The sequence below is a fragment of the Branchiostoma floridae genome, chromosome 14 (genome assembly GCF_000003815.2).
Source record: "Branchiostoma floridae strain S238N-H82 chromosome 14, Bfl_VNyyK, whole genome shotgun sequence".
NCBI lineage: Eukaryota > Metazoa > Chordata > Leptocardii > Amphioxiformes > Branchiostomatidae > Branchiostoma > Branchiostoma floridae.
The window spans coordinates 18,350,880-18,370,459 of NC_049992.1; the positions used below are offsets into that span (position 1 = coordinate 18,350,880).

A 19,580-nucleotide genomic window follows, 5' to 3' on the forward strand; every position below is an offset into this window, starting at 1 on the left:
CTCTGCGTTTGTGTGGACACAAATGACCCGATTTGTCTGATTTGTAAAGTCATTAGCATATACAAAGCTATTCGGATCGCCTAAGGGTTCTTTAAAATAGAACAGGTGTTTAGTTGTTTAACGACCCGGTAACTCACCGGAGTTTGTTTTCTTTGGCTTTTCTGGAGACTTCGGAAAGCCAGTGTAGGAAAAAAGCTTGAGGGCTGGACTCGGATTTTCGTTTCAGAAAGATGTAAAGAAACACATACAAAATAGGAACTGAGTTCTACGAGGAACAGGCAACAACATAATTCTGGACGAAAACTTTAATTCCAGAAAACCTTAATCTATTTCAAAATAGATTAACCAGATGAATTAATATTTGTAAGTATGATATATCAATGGATGATGAATATATAGGTTACAACTAGATGTCTCCATGAAGAAGGCCAATTCTGCAGAATTCTGGGGATTCTGCCAGAATTCTGGCCGTGAGCCAGAATGCTGCCAGAATTCTCGCTGCGAGCCATAATTCTGCCAGAATTCTGATGACATTTCTTCGTAGAGACATCTAATTGCAACCTACGCATTCACTATCCTTTGATATATCATACCTACAAATATTAAATCATCTGGTCAATCTATTTTGAAATTATTAATGAAGGTTTTCCGGAATTAGAGTGTTTGTCCGGAATTATACTGTCGCCTGTTGAGGGTGATTTACAAAGCAATGATATACAGTATCATAAAAGGATAATCTTTTTACGAAATGAGTTGAAATCTGGCAGAAATGCAACGGAAAATGTTCTCCAAAGTCTGTCAGAAGCAAAATGCATATGCATATCTTATACTTGCATTATATATCTTTATAAGCCATAAGTCTAATTTTATTTCTGAAATCCATTCAGTTTTTTTTCCTTGCTGCGGTTGTTGGGTGAGCTATGAGTTGAATTGAGAGCGGACATCGGGGCCCTAGGTATGCAATGTTTTGGTTAAAGGTTTCTTTCAAAACTGAATCAGGTCACCATGCAAATGGCTTGTAACTAAACGTGACAGTCAGTATAGATAGTCGAACGCAATTTATGGTTTTATCATAACATCTGGATAAAAAGATAAACGGCTCGGAAAGTATTTTCATGCCACGAATGTTTTATTCTTTTAGATTTAAACTTTTGCTTAAAGAGATAAATCCTCCACCCGTTGGCAACTTCGTCAAGTCAACAGAATGGTGTACACTGAATTTATCTAATGATAATCAGCATAATTATCTTATATCTGTTAACTGTAGTTGTTCAACATGTTTTGTTGTGACCTGTACAATTGTACTTAGCCCAGTGTGGCAAAAATGTACAATAAAAGTTTTCAATCATTCATTCATAGAACCTCTTGATGGGTTACGATGACATTTGGTATGTAGGTAGGTGTTGGGAAGACAAGAGATTTTAGGCCCCCAAGTATGTGACCTTGGTACTGCAGCAGATCTTCCATTTTTTGTATCTTTTGATCTGTATATGCTACGGTCTTAATTGATTTTTTTTGTTGGCAGATAACTTGTGATGTAAGGAAGAAGTGATGTATGTTTGGGCCCCCTAGCAGCTTGCTCTGGTTATCTCTGTGATTTACCAATGAAACCCATCAACAGGGAACACCGAAGTACTGCATGCCATCAACCCCGGGTACGTCAAACTCGAGGCAGCACACCTGTCCCAGGTACAGGTGATCAGTGTAGTCACAGTTACTTGCCTTCCAGTGGGCGTACAGATTTACAGGGTCACTGTGGCTACCGCCTGAAAATATAGAAAGAATGGAAAAGAGACAAATGAGCGTCAAACATAAAAAAGTTAAAGATGACGTTTTCCTTCAATTTCTCTGTAGCCATATTAAAGCTACAGTAAATGCAAAAAAAAATCGCGGTGATTTAATGTTCGCGGTTTTCGCGTTGCAAATTAACCGCGAACTTAAAACCACCGCGATCATTTTTCCATGGTGGTAAGAGACTGCAGTGTGCATGGTGCTACCGCGAACAGTCCTTTTTCTCGCTACCGCGAAATTAATTCCCTGCGAACTTAAATGTACTGTAAATGCATTTAAGTTCGAGGGGATTTAATTTCGCAGTAGCGGGAAAAGGGACTTTTCGCGGTGGTTTTAATTTCGCGGTAGCACCATGCACTGTAGTATCTTAATGTCAAGGAAAAATGTTCGCGGTGGTTTTAAATTCGCGATGAAATGGCCGACGCAAAAAACGCGAACATAAATCCACCGCGAACATTTCTGCATTTACAGTATTTACAGTAATACTTACGCAGTGCTTCGCACACCCTGTCTCCTGCAGCTTGGGTCAGCGGGCTGACTGATCCTCCAAGGACACTCTCCGCATTGGCCCTGAAATATCAATCGATTAGGTTGTAGTTTCTGTACTCTGGTAAGGTTAACTAGTCTCCAAGCAGACCCATCGGTGCCTTGGAGATAATATATCAAAGCTGGCAAAGGATTATAGCCGGCCAAAGGGAGATAGCCGGCTAAGGGAGTCAAACGAGCACCGGACCTGGTGCCCCTATACTAAGTCCCTGGCCAGCTTTGATACTATTTCTAAAGCACCGTTGGGTCTGCTTGGAGACTAAGGTTAACGTCACATTTCCAAACCGGGGTCCGACCGGGCTGTTTGTGGAAACGAAAATAGAATTGTATACGTAAAAAATATACAATAATAATGCCCATTACTATTCCCTTTACGACAACAACAAGCTTGACACGACAAAAAGTACAGTAACTTTGTATGGTCAATTTTAAACTACAAAAAAAGAGAAAAGAATACGGAATAGATCTTATGTAGTTTGGTGTCTTTTTGTTACCGAAAGCTGCCCGATCGTGCCCCGGTTTGGACATGTACACGTGACATTTATAAGCCTAAGTGTGGTACGTACAGCTCTATTTTTCACTGTGCTGAAGGCTGGCTTTTGAATCGTTAGACGATTATTACCCATAACCTATTTGCCAGGTAATTTTGATATCTTCACGAGCTTTTACGGACTGACCTGCAGGCATCTGGGCACCGCTCAATAACCTCCCTGCACGTCCAAATCCCATGATCGTACACTATCTCAGGGGTGGTGAACAGCACAGGGTCGTCCCGGGACGGGCTTGTGCGGATGTCACACCAACAGCTATGTGTAAACAAATTAGATACGTTATCAACCATGCGCGCACGCACACACACACACACACACACACACACACACACACACACACAGTGACTGTGACACACAGACAAACACACACACAAGCACAAACACAGAGACACACACAAACATAGAGACACACACACAGTGAGACACGCACTTCCGCGCGCATACACACACACGTCACAGCACAGACCGACTTTTAGGGAAATTTTAGGTGTACTCACGTCCTGGTGTTTCGCAGCTCTTTTCCGTTTGCCATGCCCAAACCGACCAATAGTACGAGCGCCGCCGCTGAGAACATTCCCATGGCGTCAGTTGACTAGAGAAGACTCTGGTACTCTGAAAACTGGCACAAAATTTGGTTCGTATCCTTGTAGAATCGTTCACAATGATATGATTATGTTTGTTGTCTCTTTAAAGCAATCGAATTTTTTACCAGTGAAATAGACAACACGTGAGCGGTTTTTGTGCGTACGACTATGTAAAGTTTCGAGGCCTAAAAAAGCATAATGAAGTTGTTCGAAAATAGACTCTGAAGTATAACTCTCCCACTTGAATAGTTCTTCATTCCCCTTCCTTTGTGTCCAGCTGGTATTCTATATGGTAAGATGATTTTGAAAAAAAATAAATAAAGAAAAAAAAACGAGAAGAAAAAACGACAAATTCTGACATTTACACTTACAACCAACTATCCGCCGAAGATACTGAACATGCAGTTGATCAAGGGGCAATGCTATGGGGGAACTGTCCGTTAAGGGAATATAAAAAAGAAGTACTTACTTGATCAGTAGGAAACGCCACGTACGCAATATGTTCTTTCAATTGGTAGTTTCTTTTAGTGACACCCCATGAGAACCTACCATATGGCAGTGGTAAGTTAGGAACAAACAGATCATAACTATGATATCGCACTTCGGTAGAAAAATATTGACTTTTAGATTTGCTTTAACATGGCGTTCAGGTTTAGCACAGGTCGATGATCAAATTGGAGTTGTGCAGACCTGAATTCTTTTATGTCAACCTGTAACGCTAGTTCACCTTTATCCGGGGGGGGGGGGGGGGGGCAACCTAAATCCGTTGCAAACCTACTCTACACAGTTCACAGTTGGAGTCTAAATCCTAGATACTTGCCATTTAATATGCTGCCAGGAACACGTTAACTACCACCATGAAATATTCATTGAGGTTATACCTTTACTAGCGTTTGTTTGTTTGTGTGTGTGTGTGTGTGTGTGTGTGTGCGTGCGTGCGTGCGTGCGTGCGTGCGTGTTTGCGTGCGTGCGTGCGCGAGCGTGTGTGTGTGTGTGTGTGCTTGTGTGTGTGTGCGAGCAAGATAACTCAAGTACGACTGGATGGATTGGTTTATACTTTCATGCTAGCGGCTTCCCATGGTACTGCAGCGGAACTTCCGGTTTTCATATCTCGAATTCTGAACATGCTACGGTCAAGATTTAGGGGTGTTGGATAGCTCTTGTGCTCAGGAAGGAGTGAGGTGATTTTGGGCCCTCTAGCGACTAGGTTTGGAACTGTCAGGGCATTTTTGTAAAAAGAACTTCTGAAGAAGATAACTCAGGGTAGGAACAACGGATTTTCATGAACCGGTGAATCATAAACATACATGAAACATGCAAATGGGGAACCGATTTGCATAATTAATGCAAAATGGCTAAAGCGCTCAATAAATGATGGGATTGTTTACTTGTTACATGGGTAAGCTAATCAATGATGAGCACCACCATGGATAAAGCATGTAAATGTGTATGTAATTTGCATTATGTCATACCTGTGACGCGAAAACGTTCGATACGGGTGTTCCGGACCGGGCCATAACTTCCGTATCGCACAGGTTCGAAAGGCGCATCACACGGGCTCCATTCGAATAAATCGAACTATTTCGAACGGGCCGAATACGGCACGGTTGGCAATTCGAATACCTGATTCGGACGTTGGAACATTGCTGTTGCAACACTTTTTTGTTCGAGGGTACCAAATTTGTTCAACTTCTGGCGCATTTCGCATCAAAACATGGGTTTTCTCAGGTGGGTATGACATAAATAAAATATAACACGGTGTATTCCGCATCACCCTCGGTCCCAGCCCTCCTGCGGGTCGGGCTGATACCTCGGGTGATACAGAATACACCGTGTTGTATTCTATATTTAAATCTACAAAAAGTCATGGAGGTATGAGGTCGCCGAACTTAAGCTTCTAATAAAATGTACATTCTTGATACAAATGAGTCCCTTACCACGGAGCGTTTGTATTGTGCTCAGAATAAATGTTGACGCAGATACGACATTGCTGAAATGACTGGTACAGAAGATTACTACTACCAATCAGGCTAGTCACCGTTCGGAAATGTGCAGCATGCTTTGTTTAACCGTACAAACAATCACAAGACAAGCAATCATCTTTCTGATAATTATTAGTGTGTCTAATATACAGTTCTGGGCTCAGATCAGAGGGAATATTTCATTACGTCGTACACAGACAGGTGTAGCTGCAACAGACAAAGGAATTCATCCTATCTGAAAACAAAATTTAGCGGAACAAAACGTTGCTACAAAAACTTCTAACGTTATACGACGGCCGCGTGGCGCGTTGGTACACCCGATCCCTCGATCTCGGAAGTTAAGCAACGCGCGGTCCGGATAGTGCTTGGATGGGGAACCAACCAAGGACGTCCGGATTGCTGTAGCCTCACGAAGTTTTCCACGTAATCGTCTTCCGGGAGGAACGTAAAACGGGGGTCCCGTGCTCGAGGAGGTGCCTCGACCACGTTAAACAGCCTCATTACTCATACTTTGGGTACCTACTGGCTGGCAAAATACACCAGATTATTATTATTATATCAACAAGCCACAATAAAGAATGCAGATTTGCTATTTTCGTTGAAGCATTTTGACAACTGTCTTGCTCGGCAATGCACATTTCAGAACGTTCTCATTTTTATTTTAGTGAGATTTTTTTGTAGGGTGAAACAAGGAAAGACAGAATCGGTACTTTTGTGTATAATCAAGTCAAAGAATTAGACCATGCCGATCCGAAGTCTGAAAATTATGTCACGCCACAACACAAGAAAGTAACTACATTAAAAACAGAGAATCAAAGTTTGAACATAAGATCTGGCACAAAATGAAAACAACTTCTGAGTTTGTGTCCGAAGATGCCACTTAGATAACAGCCGTGTTTTTCAAACCTGTTGTAAGAAGTCCAATTGTTCCATCCCACACTAGTGCCCAGTCCATTACATTTGTTGTGTTAAAATAAAAAGGGCCCTGCAGTTCCAGAGCAGAATGCTTGGGGGCCGAATCTACACCACTTCGTCTTTACATCAGAAACTTTCTGTAACCAAAACATCAAGTCGTCCAGGACAAAAGATACAAATACAAAACGGATGCTGCAGTACCGAGATCACACAGCAAAAATCAACATTGACCTTCGTCTTCCCAACCCCGATATCTACATATCAAATATCATCTTAATCCATCTAGAGATGCTAAAGTTATACTGACCACAAATATCCGAAGACACAAGCTAACACACACACGCACGCACACACACACACACACACACACACACACACACACACACACACACACCCACACATACACACACACACACACATACACATACACAAACATACCGAAAACAAAACCCTTAATTTTATGGTGGTGGCATTACGGCTTAAAAGGATGCAGAAGATTAAATTCTTTGAACCGCTGGTTTCTGATTCGTCCTTTTCGTGTGAAATATACATATGTACATGCCTGTTTTTTCCCCATGATTCTTTACTTTGCTGTTCTATGTATAGCTAGCAATCATAATCCTCTGCAGAAAAACAAAATGGAATTTAGGTCATTACGTCAAATGATAATGAATAGGAATATACCTATACAGGTTTTCTCATTTGGGGTATCTGCCGTTAAGAGGACCGGACTGCAAACGTACCGGAGGACCGAAGAAGAGCCGAACTAGTGGACACCAGTCTTTGAAAGGGTCACTGAATTCACCAAATATCTGATGTAGGAGAGACCACTATTGTACAATTCATACTGGACTTTGGTAAATGGACAATGGAAAAGGCAAGACTTTCTATTTTTTATTGATATTTACATAGTTTCTTGACTATACGTCGCTGAATGTGGTTTTCTGAAATGATGCCCAAGACTAAAATGACGACTTTGGGGTGTGAAAATTGGATCCTTGTATTCGTGCTGTTAGTGACATGGAATGGATCAAATTGCACAGCTGTTCAATCAAACATCAATTGTTGTCATCGAAGTTCCTTTCAATCATTACTGACGTGTTGGAAAAACTGTAATTTCAACAACATCCCCGCACCATTGGCATTGCCGACAACTCTGAAAAACTTGTTCATACGGCAACAGAACATCAGGAACATCACAGCCGGGGATTTTCCCCGTCATGAGATTTTGGAGAGTCTGTCTATCTGGGACAGTAACGTGTTAGAGTTAGATCGAGGGGCCTTTGAAAGCTTGCCGTCCTTAGAAGCATTAGATCTTCGTAGGAACAAGATAAGGAGACTGAAGCCAGAGACATTTAAGGGACTGGCTAGGCTTACCACGTTGAATTTAGAGGATAACAAGATACATCAAATCGACAGCAAAGCATTTGTCGGTCTCTACAGACTAGAATTCCTCAGGCTAAGTATGAACTGTCTTTCTAGCATTCCTAGAGGGATTTGGTCATTTGTTAACAGTGATCATGAACTCGTGCTGCAACTGAGTGAAAACCCTATCACATCGATCTCAGAAGTTGAGGAATTACGCCACATCTCTACTGCTGTAAGTTTGAGTCTAAGGAGCAGTCAGCTGCTGTGCGATTGTAAGCTAAGAGAAATCAAGAGCTGGCTTCTCGAAAATAATCATCTGAGGTGGGACATCCAGTGCATGGTCGGTGGTAACAGAGACCGACTGAAGGGTGTAGATTGGCAGGATCTCATGTGCACCTCACCTGATGTATCCGTCTCCTTAGACAATGGGACTGCTACAGGTGAGGTTTCTCTCACCTGCCGGACAGACTGTCAGGAAGGTCTGGCGTTCGTGTGGGTCACGCCAAGTGGTGACTACAGACCGCCGAGCTACGAGTACTATAACAACTACACGCACGTCAGCAGATCGTCTTGCAAAGGCTCTCCCGTCACTAGCTGGGAAACAAGAAGAATGTGCTACTCCGTGTTGAACATCCCCTCGGTTGGTAACGGCACAAATGGCACGTACACATGTCAGGTGACAGCTGACCATACAGACAATGCGAGCGCATCAGCCGTGCTCCTTCTCAGTAGTAGCACTGAGACCACCGTTATGACCGTCACACCACAAGCAGGGAATAAATCTGTTGATAAGAAGAACACCACCGGAGCGTACAGGCCGGAACTCCAGACGACAGTCATGATCACCACACTGCCAGCAAGGGATAAGGCTGTCGAAAAGGAGACCACAAATGGTACAGAGTTCGAACTGTCTACTGCCCAGCTTATATTTGTAGGGCTGGGATCTTTCTGTGGATGTTCTGTCATCATCGGCGTGATCGCTGCTTGTGTGAGCAGGTGTCAAGTGGACAGTGCGAACGGACAGAGGGACGCTGGAGATGGACACCAGGGTACCAGTGGTCGGTCTTCTGTCACGGATGGTGCCGAGAACGCACAATGCGAGAACGATGACCAGTTTACGGACACTGAAGGAGCCACCGGTGGTCACTATGAGAACGATGACCAGTTTGCGGACACTAAAGGAGCCGCCGGTGGTCACTATGAGAACGATGACCAGTTTACGGACACTAAAGGAGCCACCGGTGGTCACTATGAGAACGATGACCAGTTTGCGGACACTAAAGGAGCCGCCGGTGGTCACTATGAGAACGATGACCAGTTTACGGACACTAAAGGAGCCGCCGGTGGTCACTATGAGAACGATGACCAGTTTACGGACACTAAAGGAGCCGCCGGTGGTCACTATGAGAACGATGACCAGTTTACGGACACTAAAGGAGCCGCCGGTGGTCACTATGAGAACGATGACCAGTTTTCGGACACTAATGGAGCCGCCGGTGGTCACTATGAGAACGATGACCAGTTTACGGACACTAAAGGAGCCACCGATGGTCACTATGAGAACGATGACCAGTTTTCAGACACTAATGGAGCCGCCGGTGGTCACTATGAGAACGATGACCAGTTTTCGGACACTGAAGAAGCCCTCGGTGGTCACTATGAGAACGATGACCAGTTCTTAGGTGATGACGTCAGTAAGCACTCAAACAAGACAGCACCAGGAAAACCAACCAGCGGGGAACCAGGGAAGGCACCCTCCTCTACTGGAGCCAAAAGGACCAGACCTAGTCAAAACCAGAGGGGCTTGGCCACAACAAGAGCTGGGTCGAACAACAAAACGGCCATGGCAATTTCACGCATTGTTGCTATCCATGCCGAAGCACAAGCGAGTGGACAATATGACAACGACAGGAAAGATGGGAGACAAAACCTCAACAACACGAATGCTACGGCAACCTCAGCCGGCAGGGCATCTGATGACGAAGAACAGACAGCTGGCCACTATGACAACGACAAGACCGCCAACGCTTCAAACGCCACCGTAAGAACCGATGACGACAGCGACTCAGATCACGACTACATGTCGCTACCTGGGAACAGATCGGCAGGACGAGAGACAGAACAAGGAGAAGTGGGGAGCAAAGCTGGGGAGAAAAATCCTGTCTCCATTTCTCTAAGTGCCACTGAAGTGTCAGAGAATGGGTATATAACGCTCCCTGATACGGAAAATGCCGGCGATAACTCTGTCTCTGACCACACCTATATAACGCTCCCTGATACGGAAAATGCCGGGGATAACTCTGACCACACCTATATAACGCTCCCTGATACGGAAAATGCCGGCGATAACTCTGTCTCTGACCACACCTATATAACGCTCCCTGATACGGAAAATGCCGGGGATAACTCTGACCACACCTATATAACGTTCCCTGATACGGAAAATGTCCCAACGAGAACAAAGTAGATGTTAAATCTGACCATGTCTTTGCGATAGTTTCCGACACTACTAATGTACGGGCTAGGCAGTGTGGGATGGAACAATTCACGGGACTTCTTACAACAGGTTTGAAAAACACGGCTGTTATCTAAGTGTCATTTTCGGACACAAACTTAGAAGTTGTTTTCATTTTGTGCCAGATTTTATGTTCAAACTATGACTCTCTTGTTTAATGTAGTTACTTTATTGTGTTGTGGTGGGACACTGAAAATTGTCAGAATTCTGCCATATGCATCATGGCCTAATTCCTTGAGTTCCTGACATCTGATTATCAACACCAAAGTATTGGTTCTAGAGTTCCTCGTTTCACTCTGCAAAAAATTCTCACTAAAGTAAAAATGAGAACGTCCTTTTAGAAATGTGAAAGTCCTGAAATTGTGTGTTGCCGAGCAAGACAGTTGTCAAAATGCTTCGACAGAAATAACAAATCTGCATTCTTTGTTGTGGCTTGTTGATATAGACGTTTTTGTAGCAACATTTTGTTCTGCTAAATATTGTTACAAGATTAGATGAATTCTTTTGTCTGTAGCAGCTACACCTGTCTGTGTACGACGTAATGAAATATTCCCTCTGATCAGAGCCCAGAACTGTATATTAGACACACCGGTAATCATCAGAAAGATGATTGCTTGTACTGTGATTGTTTGTACGGTTAAACAAAGCGTGCTGCACATTTCCAAACGGTGCAGTGTGATTGGTAATGGTAATCTTCTGTACCAGTCATTTCAGCAATGTTGTATCTGCGTCAACATTTATCCTGAGCACAATACAAACGCTCCGTGGTAAGGGACTCATTTAAATTTGTATCAAGAATTTACATTTTGTTAGAAGCTAGAGGTCGGTCTCCAAACTCTTGTTTTACTAGTTTCGAATTCCGTCCTCGTACTGTTATTGATAATATTTTGTTGTTCTGTATGTAGCCTCGTAGTACCATTGCCTATATATTAGTTGTCATTGGCTGCCATACATTGTACCTTGTGCAATTGTTGAGCAATAAATTCATTCATTCATTCATTCATTCATTCATTCATTCATTCATTCATTCATTCATTCATTCATTCATTCATTCATTCATTCATTCATTCATTCATTCATTCATTGCATCTTTTGTACGGGAGTCAGGTGTGGCTTGGACAGCTTTTAGAATAGAATAGATCTTAATTAAAATTCTACTAATTAAACAATATATTAATAGACCACAGCAAGCGCACTGTATGGATGGCACCAGCCCGCTCATTAGAGGTCTTCATTCCTTCATTACTTTTCGCCTGATTTCAGAAGAAAAAATTTTTTTTCCTCTTCGGGGATGGTCAGATAGACCAAAATAGGCAAACGTGTTGTGTTGTAGCTTGTAGAAGTGACACTAGGGAGGTAGCCATAACTATAGTTGCAGAAGTCAAACTTGTTGGGTAGTTGTAAAAGTGCCACCAATATGGAAACCATGAATGTAGCTGCCAGCTTGGCAAGTGGTACCAGTGTAACATATTAGTATCACTTTTACTACACTACTAGTTCACTTCTTTAACACAGAAATGAATGTATGGTTAATGATGCCACGTTTTGTCACTTCAAATCTTGTTACGACGTTTATGATGTCTATTTTAAAAATCGAGCCATCTTGTTTTTTTTCACCCATCTTGTTTTTTTTCGCACAACTTTATTATTTTTGCGCTCTTCAAAGGATTTCATCATAAAATCTACTTGCTGTGGTCATATAGGATAATAAAATTCTACTTAACAGTCGATAAACGTTTCAACAGGAAGACATGGGTCGTGTGGATAAATGTCCTTGCATACGACTAGCGTAGAAATTGCAAAGTAAATAAACAAACAAACAAACAAACAAAGAAACAAACAAACAAACAGACAACCACAGTACACAATCTAGAAATTTGCATATTTGCTGCTGCTACACATACTTGGATCCTATTCGTTAGAAGTAGGTTGAAAAGGACCAATCACAGCAAAGTACAGATGCAAATTCAAGATGGCCGTCGTCTGTCAAGTGTGTGTTCCTGTCACAGTTTTGGTGAGTATTTTCTGGAATTTCTTCGCTACCTGAGACAGAAATTATCGGAAAGAATACGTAACAGAAGAAGGAGTTGATGTGTTAAGTATTTAAGGAGATATCATGCGCACTTATCCGGAAAAAAGGGACTTTCATATGAAGTATGTTTCGTGCTGTCGCCTGTCTCTGCTTGCCCAGAGGGTCTGCATGCTCTTTTCCGTAAGGCGTAGGCAGGCCTTTTTAATTTCCCGTAATTCGTAGGGAAGCTATTTATTTTACGTAATTCGTAGTGGGATGAAGCGTAAAGCGTTGGTAGCCTTCGTGAATTAAACGTAAAGCGTAGTCATCCATCCCGAATTTAGCGTTAATCGTTGTCAGCACCCCCTTGCAGACCCTCTGCCCGTATTTGGCGCCCATTTACTGTCATATGAATGAATGAATATAACAGAATGAATGAATATACCATATGAAAGTCCAGTCGGCTTTGGGGCTTAACAAGCAGTCTACCGCCAACATAATGGTATGGATTCATTGATCAGTGAAGGTTGATTTTACCCTTGGTACGAGCGCAACTGTGTTGTTGTTGTCCTCATTTAACGTCTATTATTTCGCTAGACGTGGTCTCTTGTTGCTGAGTGTGTGACAGGCGTTATTCTGTTGGGCTGATAAAGTGCTGAGCTCTTTGATCTTTTCTTCCCCGCCGTATGCGTAACTCTCAGGACAATTTGATCGCTAAAGGCCAGCATAATATAAGCAGGGAAATATGTTGCACGAGGTATACATCTTTATCCATCTGTATGACAATATTAGCAAACGTTTTTTTTTAGTGTATTTATCTTGTTTTAAAATACTGCCCCCCTCCCCACTAGTTACAAAAAGAGTTCGGATACCTCATACTCCCTGAAATATATAAGCTTATTTTACATCTTATGCACATTTCTTCCACATTTACATTTTTCATGCATGCTGACAGTTTCATTTAAGTTAGGCCATGTTGATTTGATTATATGGATGACATCCGCGCTCGCACCAATTTTCGGCCGTTCCAAAAAAAAAAGTTTTCGACCACACAATAAATTGTGCAAAGCAGCTGTAAAATTTGCACAAATATTCTGTAGATTGAAAAAAAAAAGTATCAGAAAACAGATAACTAATCATAGTCTAATGCCATAGAATGCCAAAATAAATCTAAAGTCAAAGAATAAGATGTGAAAGGACAGAAAGAAAAAAATTACTGTTGGTAGGGGGAGGTACCAGTACAGAAAATTCAGGTCCCGTTCAGGTCCAGAGGATCATTTTCAGGTCCGGATCTGAACCTGGACCTGATTGTCTGTGGAAACTTGAGAACTGGCAATACTCAACACAATGGTAATTGGTCAGTTTTGCTACAAAGGAATCTGTGTGGTGGATTATTGGACTCCCACTGGCATTTAAAAATCCCATCTCCAAGTAATAAAGGCTAACTGTCTCTAGCTCTGTACCTTTGACTGTAGAAACTTGGTACAATTGACTATAAACTGCACTTGACTTCCTCTTGTTATCTTCTTGGCCCCCGGTAAGACCCCAAATGCCTGCCGACTTAGTGTGTCCATTTTGTAATTGGCGAAACCTGTTCCTCTGATTTTTTTCCAGGTCTGTTTTTCTTCGGATTGGTCCAAGAAGAAAAAAAATGTCTTGCACCCGTATATTGGCGTATAATGTACTGGTCCCTACACCTAACTGTTGGTATACCATACTATGTGTCTTTAGTCCTATGTTAAACCTTCCTGGCCACTTTGATTTCATACTGGAGGCAACTTTTTTTTTTGGCCAAACTTTTTTTTATTCGCTCGCTCGCATCAGTTATGGAGTTCCCAGAGGATGTCATCCATATAATCAAATCAACATGGCCTAATTTAATCATGACACAAGTATGCTATTGCTATAATAGGAATTATCATGGCATTTTTGCATCAATACGCGACAATCCAATCTCGTTGGGAGGTCTCGCGAGACTGTAATCTGGCCGCGCGCGCGCGCGTGATTTGACAGTCGGACGGTAACAGCCTTCAGCAGCCCAGCGGCTAACAATGGCTTCTCCCAGCATCGACTCGATCGAGTCAACTTCAGAGATTCGTTGTGCTTTTATTTGGCAACATCCGCCGGTAAATCGGCATGCCATGAGCAGATAATATTGTTGTGAACCTATGGACTCGATATCGTGCTGTAAATTTGCAAATTTCTGGTCATTTTTCACAATTTTTGACGGGCGGTTTATGCTTGCTTGTCGTGAGAAAAACGTGCATATAGGCGCGTCGCCTTACTTGTAGTTACTCGGATAAGTTTGGCTCAAGCCGTAAAAATATCCCACAAAAGCTTACAAGTACCATCATTGGATCCTTGTAGATCCAAACTCGTAAGACTTTCGGCGATTTTGACCGTAAATTAGTCGATGGCAACATATCGGCCTTTGGGAGTTTACGCGTACGTGAGTTGGGGAGGGGGGGCGTGTTTCCGCGTATATGCGTTCGTTTTGATCAAGGCGGAGTCACTTTTCCGACTATGATTTCAGTTTTCGCCAGATGAAACTCCACAAAAACGTGAACATATCGATGTAGGGTCCTTTTGGGTAGAAATCTAGCATGGTTTCGGCGGCTTTGTGGCCGACTTTTTTGGTTAACGTAATATGTAATGAGTGGGTGTGTCTGCAAATGTATAACGTTTGGCATTTGCTGTTCTTTTTCAGATCAACGCGTCGCGATCAAAATTCACATCAGCAGGGAAATACTGCAAATCATATGGATGCAATAGCCGTATTTCATGTTTTATAAAAGATGTCTTAACATATGTTCTTACTCGATCTCGTAGAGCTTTGCAACTCATGCTTTTGAGAAATGATAATTACATGTATATATCATTAGTGTTTTTTCCAAATGATAGACAAGTTCTCACAGCATTTACAGTATTGACGAAAATAAGCATCCGATAAGTAATACTTTTGGGAAATGGTAATGTTTCATACACATAATCATTCAAATGTACATTGTATTAAAATGTGAACTTTCAACATCTCTGACTGTTTTTGTGTGGCATAATTTTTGCAACAAATGAGACATCGTCCTACTCAGACCTAAGACAGGTAAGCCGTAAGGTGTCCACTTCCCTGTGCTATACATAGTAGTCCACTGTATTCTGCCGATGCAGTGGTCTGGACACACTGCATCAACAATCAGTCTTTCTTCATACATACCATAGAGTTTCTTACCTCCTTTGGCTCTTTGAGTGAACAGCTCCGGTAGTATGGCTGTTTTGTGAAAGTGGTCAAGCTTTGGGATATTCTTCTTCTGCCATTCTGAGTCTACTTTAATTCGTTCGCAGAATAAATTATCCCTGCCAAAGTAGACAACGAAGTCCGCCCAATTTAAGTTACAGCAATAGACATTCCCTTGCACTTGGTGGTGGTACCTGTGTGACGTCTTGAGTGCTGCACTGCTGTCTACCTTTGTTCTTTGGACTGCCTATTTTAGCGTGAGTCCTTTCTTTGAATGGGGACACAATGAATACCCGAATGCGTTACTGGAAATACATGCAGTAGATGTACACATTTCCCGTTAAAAAGTATAAAAAACGCACATTTCTAATTTCATGTTCATGGTGAAATTATCCCTTCCGAGCTGTCTTTTTACCAGACAATCCCAGTGCTTAAGTAACGTGTTATCATCAAGTACATTTGGGGGGATCTTGAAAAATATGATGCATGTTGGCACTTTCTCTTCATTGACACACTTGGACTGACTGCTATTGCATCCATATGATTTGCAGTATTTCCCTGCTGATGTGAATTTCGATCGCGACGCGTTGATCTGAAAAAGAACAGCAAATGCCAAACGTTATACATTTGCAGACACACCCACTCATTACATATTACGTTAACCAAAAAAGTCGGCCACAAAGCCGCCGAAACCATGCTAGATTTCTACCCAGAAGGACCCTATATCGATATGTTCACGTTTTTGTGGAGTTTCATCTGGCGAAAACTGAAGTCATAGTCGGAAAAGTGACTCCGCCTTGATCAAAACGAACGCATATACGCGGAAACACGCCCCCCCTCCCCAACTCAAGTACGCGTAAACTCCCAAAGGCCGATATGTTGCCATCGACTAATTTACGGTCAAAATCGCCGAAAGTCTTACGAGTTTGGATCTACAAGGATCCAATGATGGTACTTGTAAGCTTTTGTGGGATATTTTTACGGCTTGAGCCAAACTTATCCGAGTAACTACAAGTAAGGCGACGCGCCTATATGCACGTTTTTCTCACGACAAGCAAGCATAAACCGCCCGTCAAAAATTGTGAAAAATGACCAGAAATTTGCAAATTTACAGCACGATATCGAGTCCATAGGTTCACAACAATATTATCTGCTCATGGCATGCCGATTTACCGGCGGATGTTGCCAAATAAAAGCACAACGAATCTCTGAAGTTGACTCGATCGAGTCGATGCTGGGAGAAGCCATTGTTAGCCGCTGGGCTGCTGAAGGCTGTTACCGTCCGACTGTCAAATCACGCGCGCGCGCGGCCAGATTACAGTCTCGCGAGACCTCCCAACGAGATTGGATTGTCGCGTATTACATGTGTAACTGATGGTGCTGTAACTTTGCACAAGTTTCGGTTGTCTGAAAACAGTTGCGTTTGTGTATTGTTAGCCGGCCACTGGGAATTTTCCAAACTCAAGTTAATACGACATGCTTCAAGCTAGATTAAATGCAATTTTGCTGTTTGCATTAGGCCTACTTTACTACTGTGCAGCAGGACCAGAGATGCCTGCACTGCTATAACGTTAGGCAGTGTACAAAATACTTTTCTGAGCCAGGTTGCACAGTGTGCAACCAGGGGCAAAAACTAGGTTGCACAACTGAATTTCAAGTTGCACCATCTACAATTCACTAATTTCTGAAAAAAGGTTACATATTTGGCTGAAATGAAACGGAGCTGCCTCAGTCCATTTATTTCTTCCTAGAAAATTGACAACAAAATCGAGTTCTGAGGCTCAAAATCTAACTTGCACCCTGTGCAACCTGAGTTTAGAAGTAAGTTGCACCAAGCAAAAAGTGGTTGCAATGTGCAAGTGTGCAAGTGGGTATTTTGCACGCTGCAGGTACTTAGTACATTCAACCGCAGCCAACACATTGACCCTAATGTAAGTATGGGGGACGTTTGAGGTCAGTTTAATTGCCAGTTTATCTCCTCAATACCCACATTTTTGGTGATTTTATATAGCTTTATTCCTTTTGTGTAAAACAAATTAAATTTGCTTGGTGATGGTAAAGTTGAGTGTAAGATGCGCCACTATGCAGTGACCTTGATTCAAACGTACTCATTTCAATGCTCAAATTTCCTTGGTGACACAAAAATTGGTTACTAGTACACTGTACACAAAGCCGTGTTTCATCCATATGACAGCTCTGTCACTGGCATGCGTGAGATTGCGTGGCTTAATCGGCAGTGCTTTGGGCTCAGGCCCAAGAGGTCCTGGGTTCAAAACCTGCCATGTCAGTTTATTGTCACCTATCTTGTGCCCTTGGGAAAAGGACTTAACACGACTTTCCTCACTTCACTCAGGTGACAAATAAGTAACTAGCTATAGCTTCATCTAGGACCTTAAATGGAGGTCCCGTGTTTGAGGAGAGCCACACCTCGAGCATGTTAAAGGTCCCACCACACTGACTTATCGAAAAGAGTAGAGGTTCTTTCCGGTCACGGCCGTTTCAAATCCCTGGAATTCAGCTTTTTAGTTCAGCACATAAGAAGAATAGGAAACGACAATGACAATAACTACAACATTTCCGGTGAATGCAGCATTTTGGTGCATCTAAGAAGGGTGTTTAAAAAGGACAAATATAGGTGTCAATAATTTTATAATAGCCATATATGTCATTATAAACCTGATTGGTGCATTTAAGAAAGTGCCTCGATTTATAAGAAACATATCATTTGCAATAGGTTGCCAACAAGACGGTCTGTCAGGAAATGCAATGCAACGGACGTGATTTTAATGTGCAACGTTGACCAACAGTCCAACAATAGCTAGTTCAACTAAATTGCTGTTACAGAACAGCCGTGCGGTGTGAGTGGTTCATAAGTTTGTACCCGGGGCAATTGGTGTATTGCAGTCACTTAAGTGGCGCCGAATGGCAGCTTGCTCCAGACCATTGCGATTCAGTGCCGCCGGGTGATGGTCCCTAACGCCCCCCTCAGTGCTGTCAGCATCCTGGCAGATAAAAACCTGTCAGCCCAGTTGCTAAGCTGAGGTCAGGGTAGACATGAAAAACTGCATTAACTTGGGTTCTTTATGATTTTATTCAGCACTGTTAATGGAAACAAACATGGTTCACTTCTGCAAAATGAGATTATTTATAATCCATCTGATAGTTATAGCACATCCGAAGTTACAGCACCCCATGTTATACAAATCAGTGTTTTTGTCGTCTTCAGTTCATCTGTGTATGGTCTCATGTAATGTAAATTAGGGCCTTGTCTTCATGGAGGATTGTGTCCTATTGTTGTGTATAGAACCTGGAGCACAACTTTGTATTTATTGAGTGGGACCGCGTAGCGCAGTGGGACCGTGTTCGCCCCGTGACCGAGAGGTTGCGGGTTCGAATCCGCCTGCCGTGTTACTGATCTTGTGCCCTTGGGAAAGGCACTTTACACGGCTTTCCTCACTATACTCAGGTGAAAATGAGTACCTAGCTTCGGCTCACGGTGATTTACATCATTCACCCGGACGGGAGACCTGGCGCATATGAAAGGGTATGTCACCCTGTAAGGGGCGGTATAACCCCGTTGTGTGTAAACATGTGCGAACATGTGCGATCACGTCGACCGATGATGTATGTTCGTCTGTATCTCTGTGGATCTGCCGCTACCAGCCCAAAGCTGCGGCCTAGACAGATCCGTGTAATGAGTTGTATCATTGGCAAATAAATAAATAAAAAATAAATAAAAATAAATAAATTGATAATTTCTGATAATCAACCTATGTTCTTGTTTGTATATCTTGTCTGTAAAATGTTTGGAGCACAAAAACTGCATGCAACTTCTTATGTTAGTCTCCAAGCAGACCCAACGGTGCCTTAGAGATAGTATCAAAGCTGGCCAGGGACTTAGTATAGCGGCACCAGTGCCCGTTTGACTCCCTTAGCCGGCTATCTCCCTTTGGCCGGCTATATTCCTTTGCCAGCTTTAATATATTATCTCTAAGGCACCGATGGGTCTGCTTGGAGACTATCTTATGTCTGGTTGCTTGTATTTTTATCTAATGACTGATATGTTATTTGTTGCAGACATCGTA

At 42.5% G+C, this 19,580-nt stretch overlaps 1 protein-coding gene across 1 annotated transcript; it reads right to left on the reverse strand.

The window, feature by feature from the left end:
- Positions 1-1,499: 1,499 nt before the first annotated feature.
- On the reverse strand, positions 1,500-4,204 carry LOC118431022. The gene is made up of 5 exons (XM_035842094.1): positions 3,942-4,204; positions 3,386-3,507; positions 3,015-3,143; positions 2,282-2,361; positions 1,500-1,766 (listed from the first exon to the last, which is right to left on the reverse strand). Exons 2-5 carry the CDS (start codon positions 3,466-3,468, stop codon positions 1,615-1,617), a joined length of 444 nt encoding a protein of 147 aa, XP_035697987.1. The 5' UTR covers positions 3,469-3,507; positions 3,942-4,204; the 3' UTR covers positions 1,500-1,614.
- Between the last annotated feature and the right edge of the window lie 15,376 nt (positions 4,205-19,580).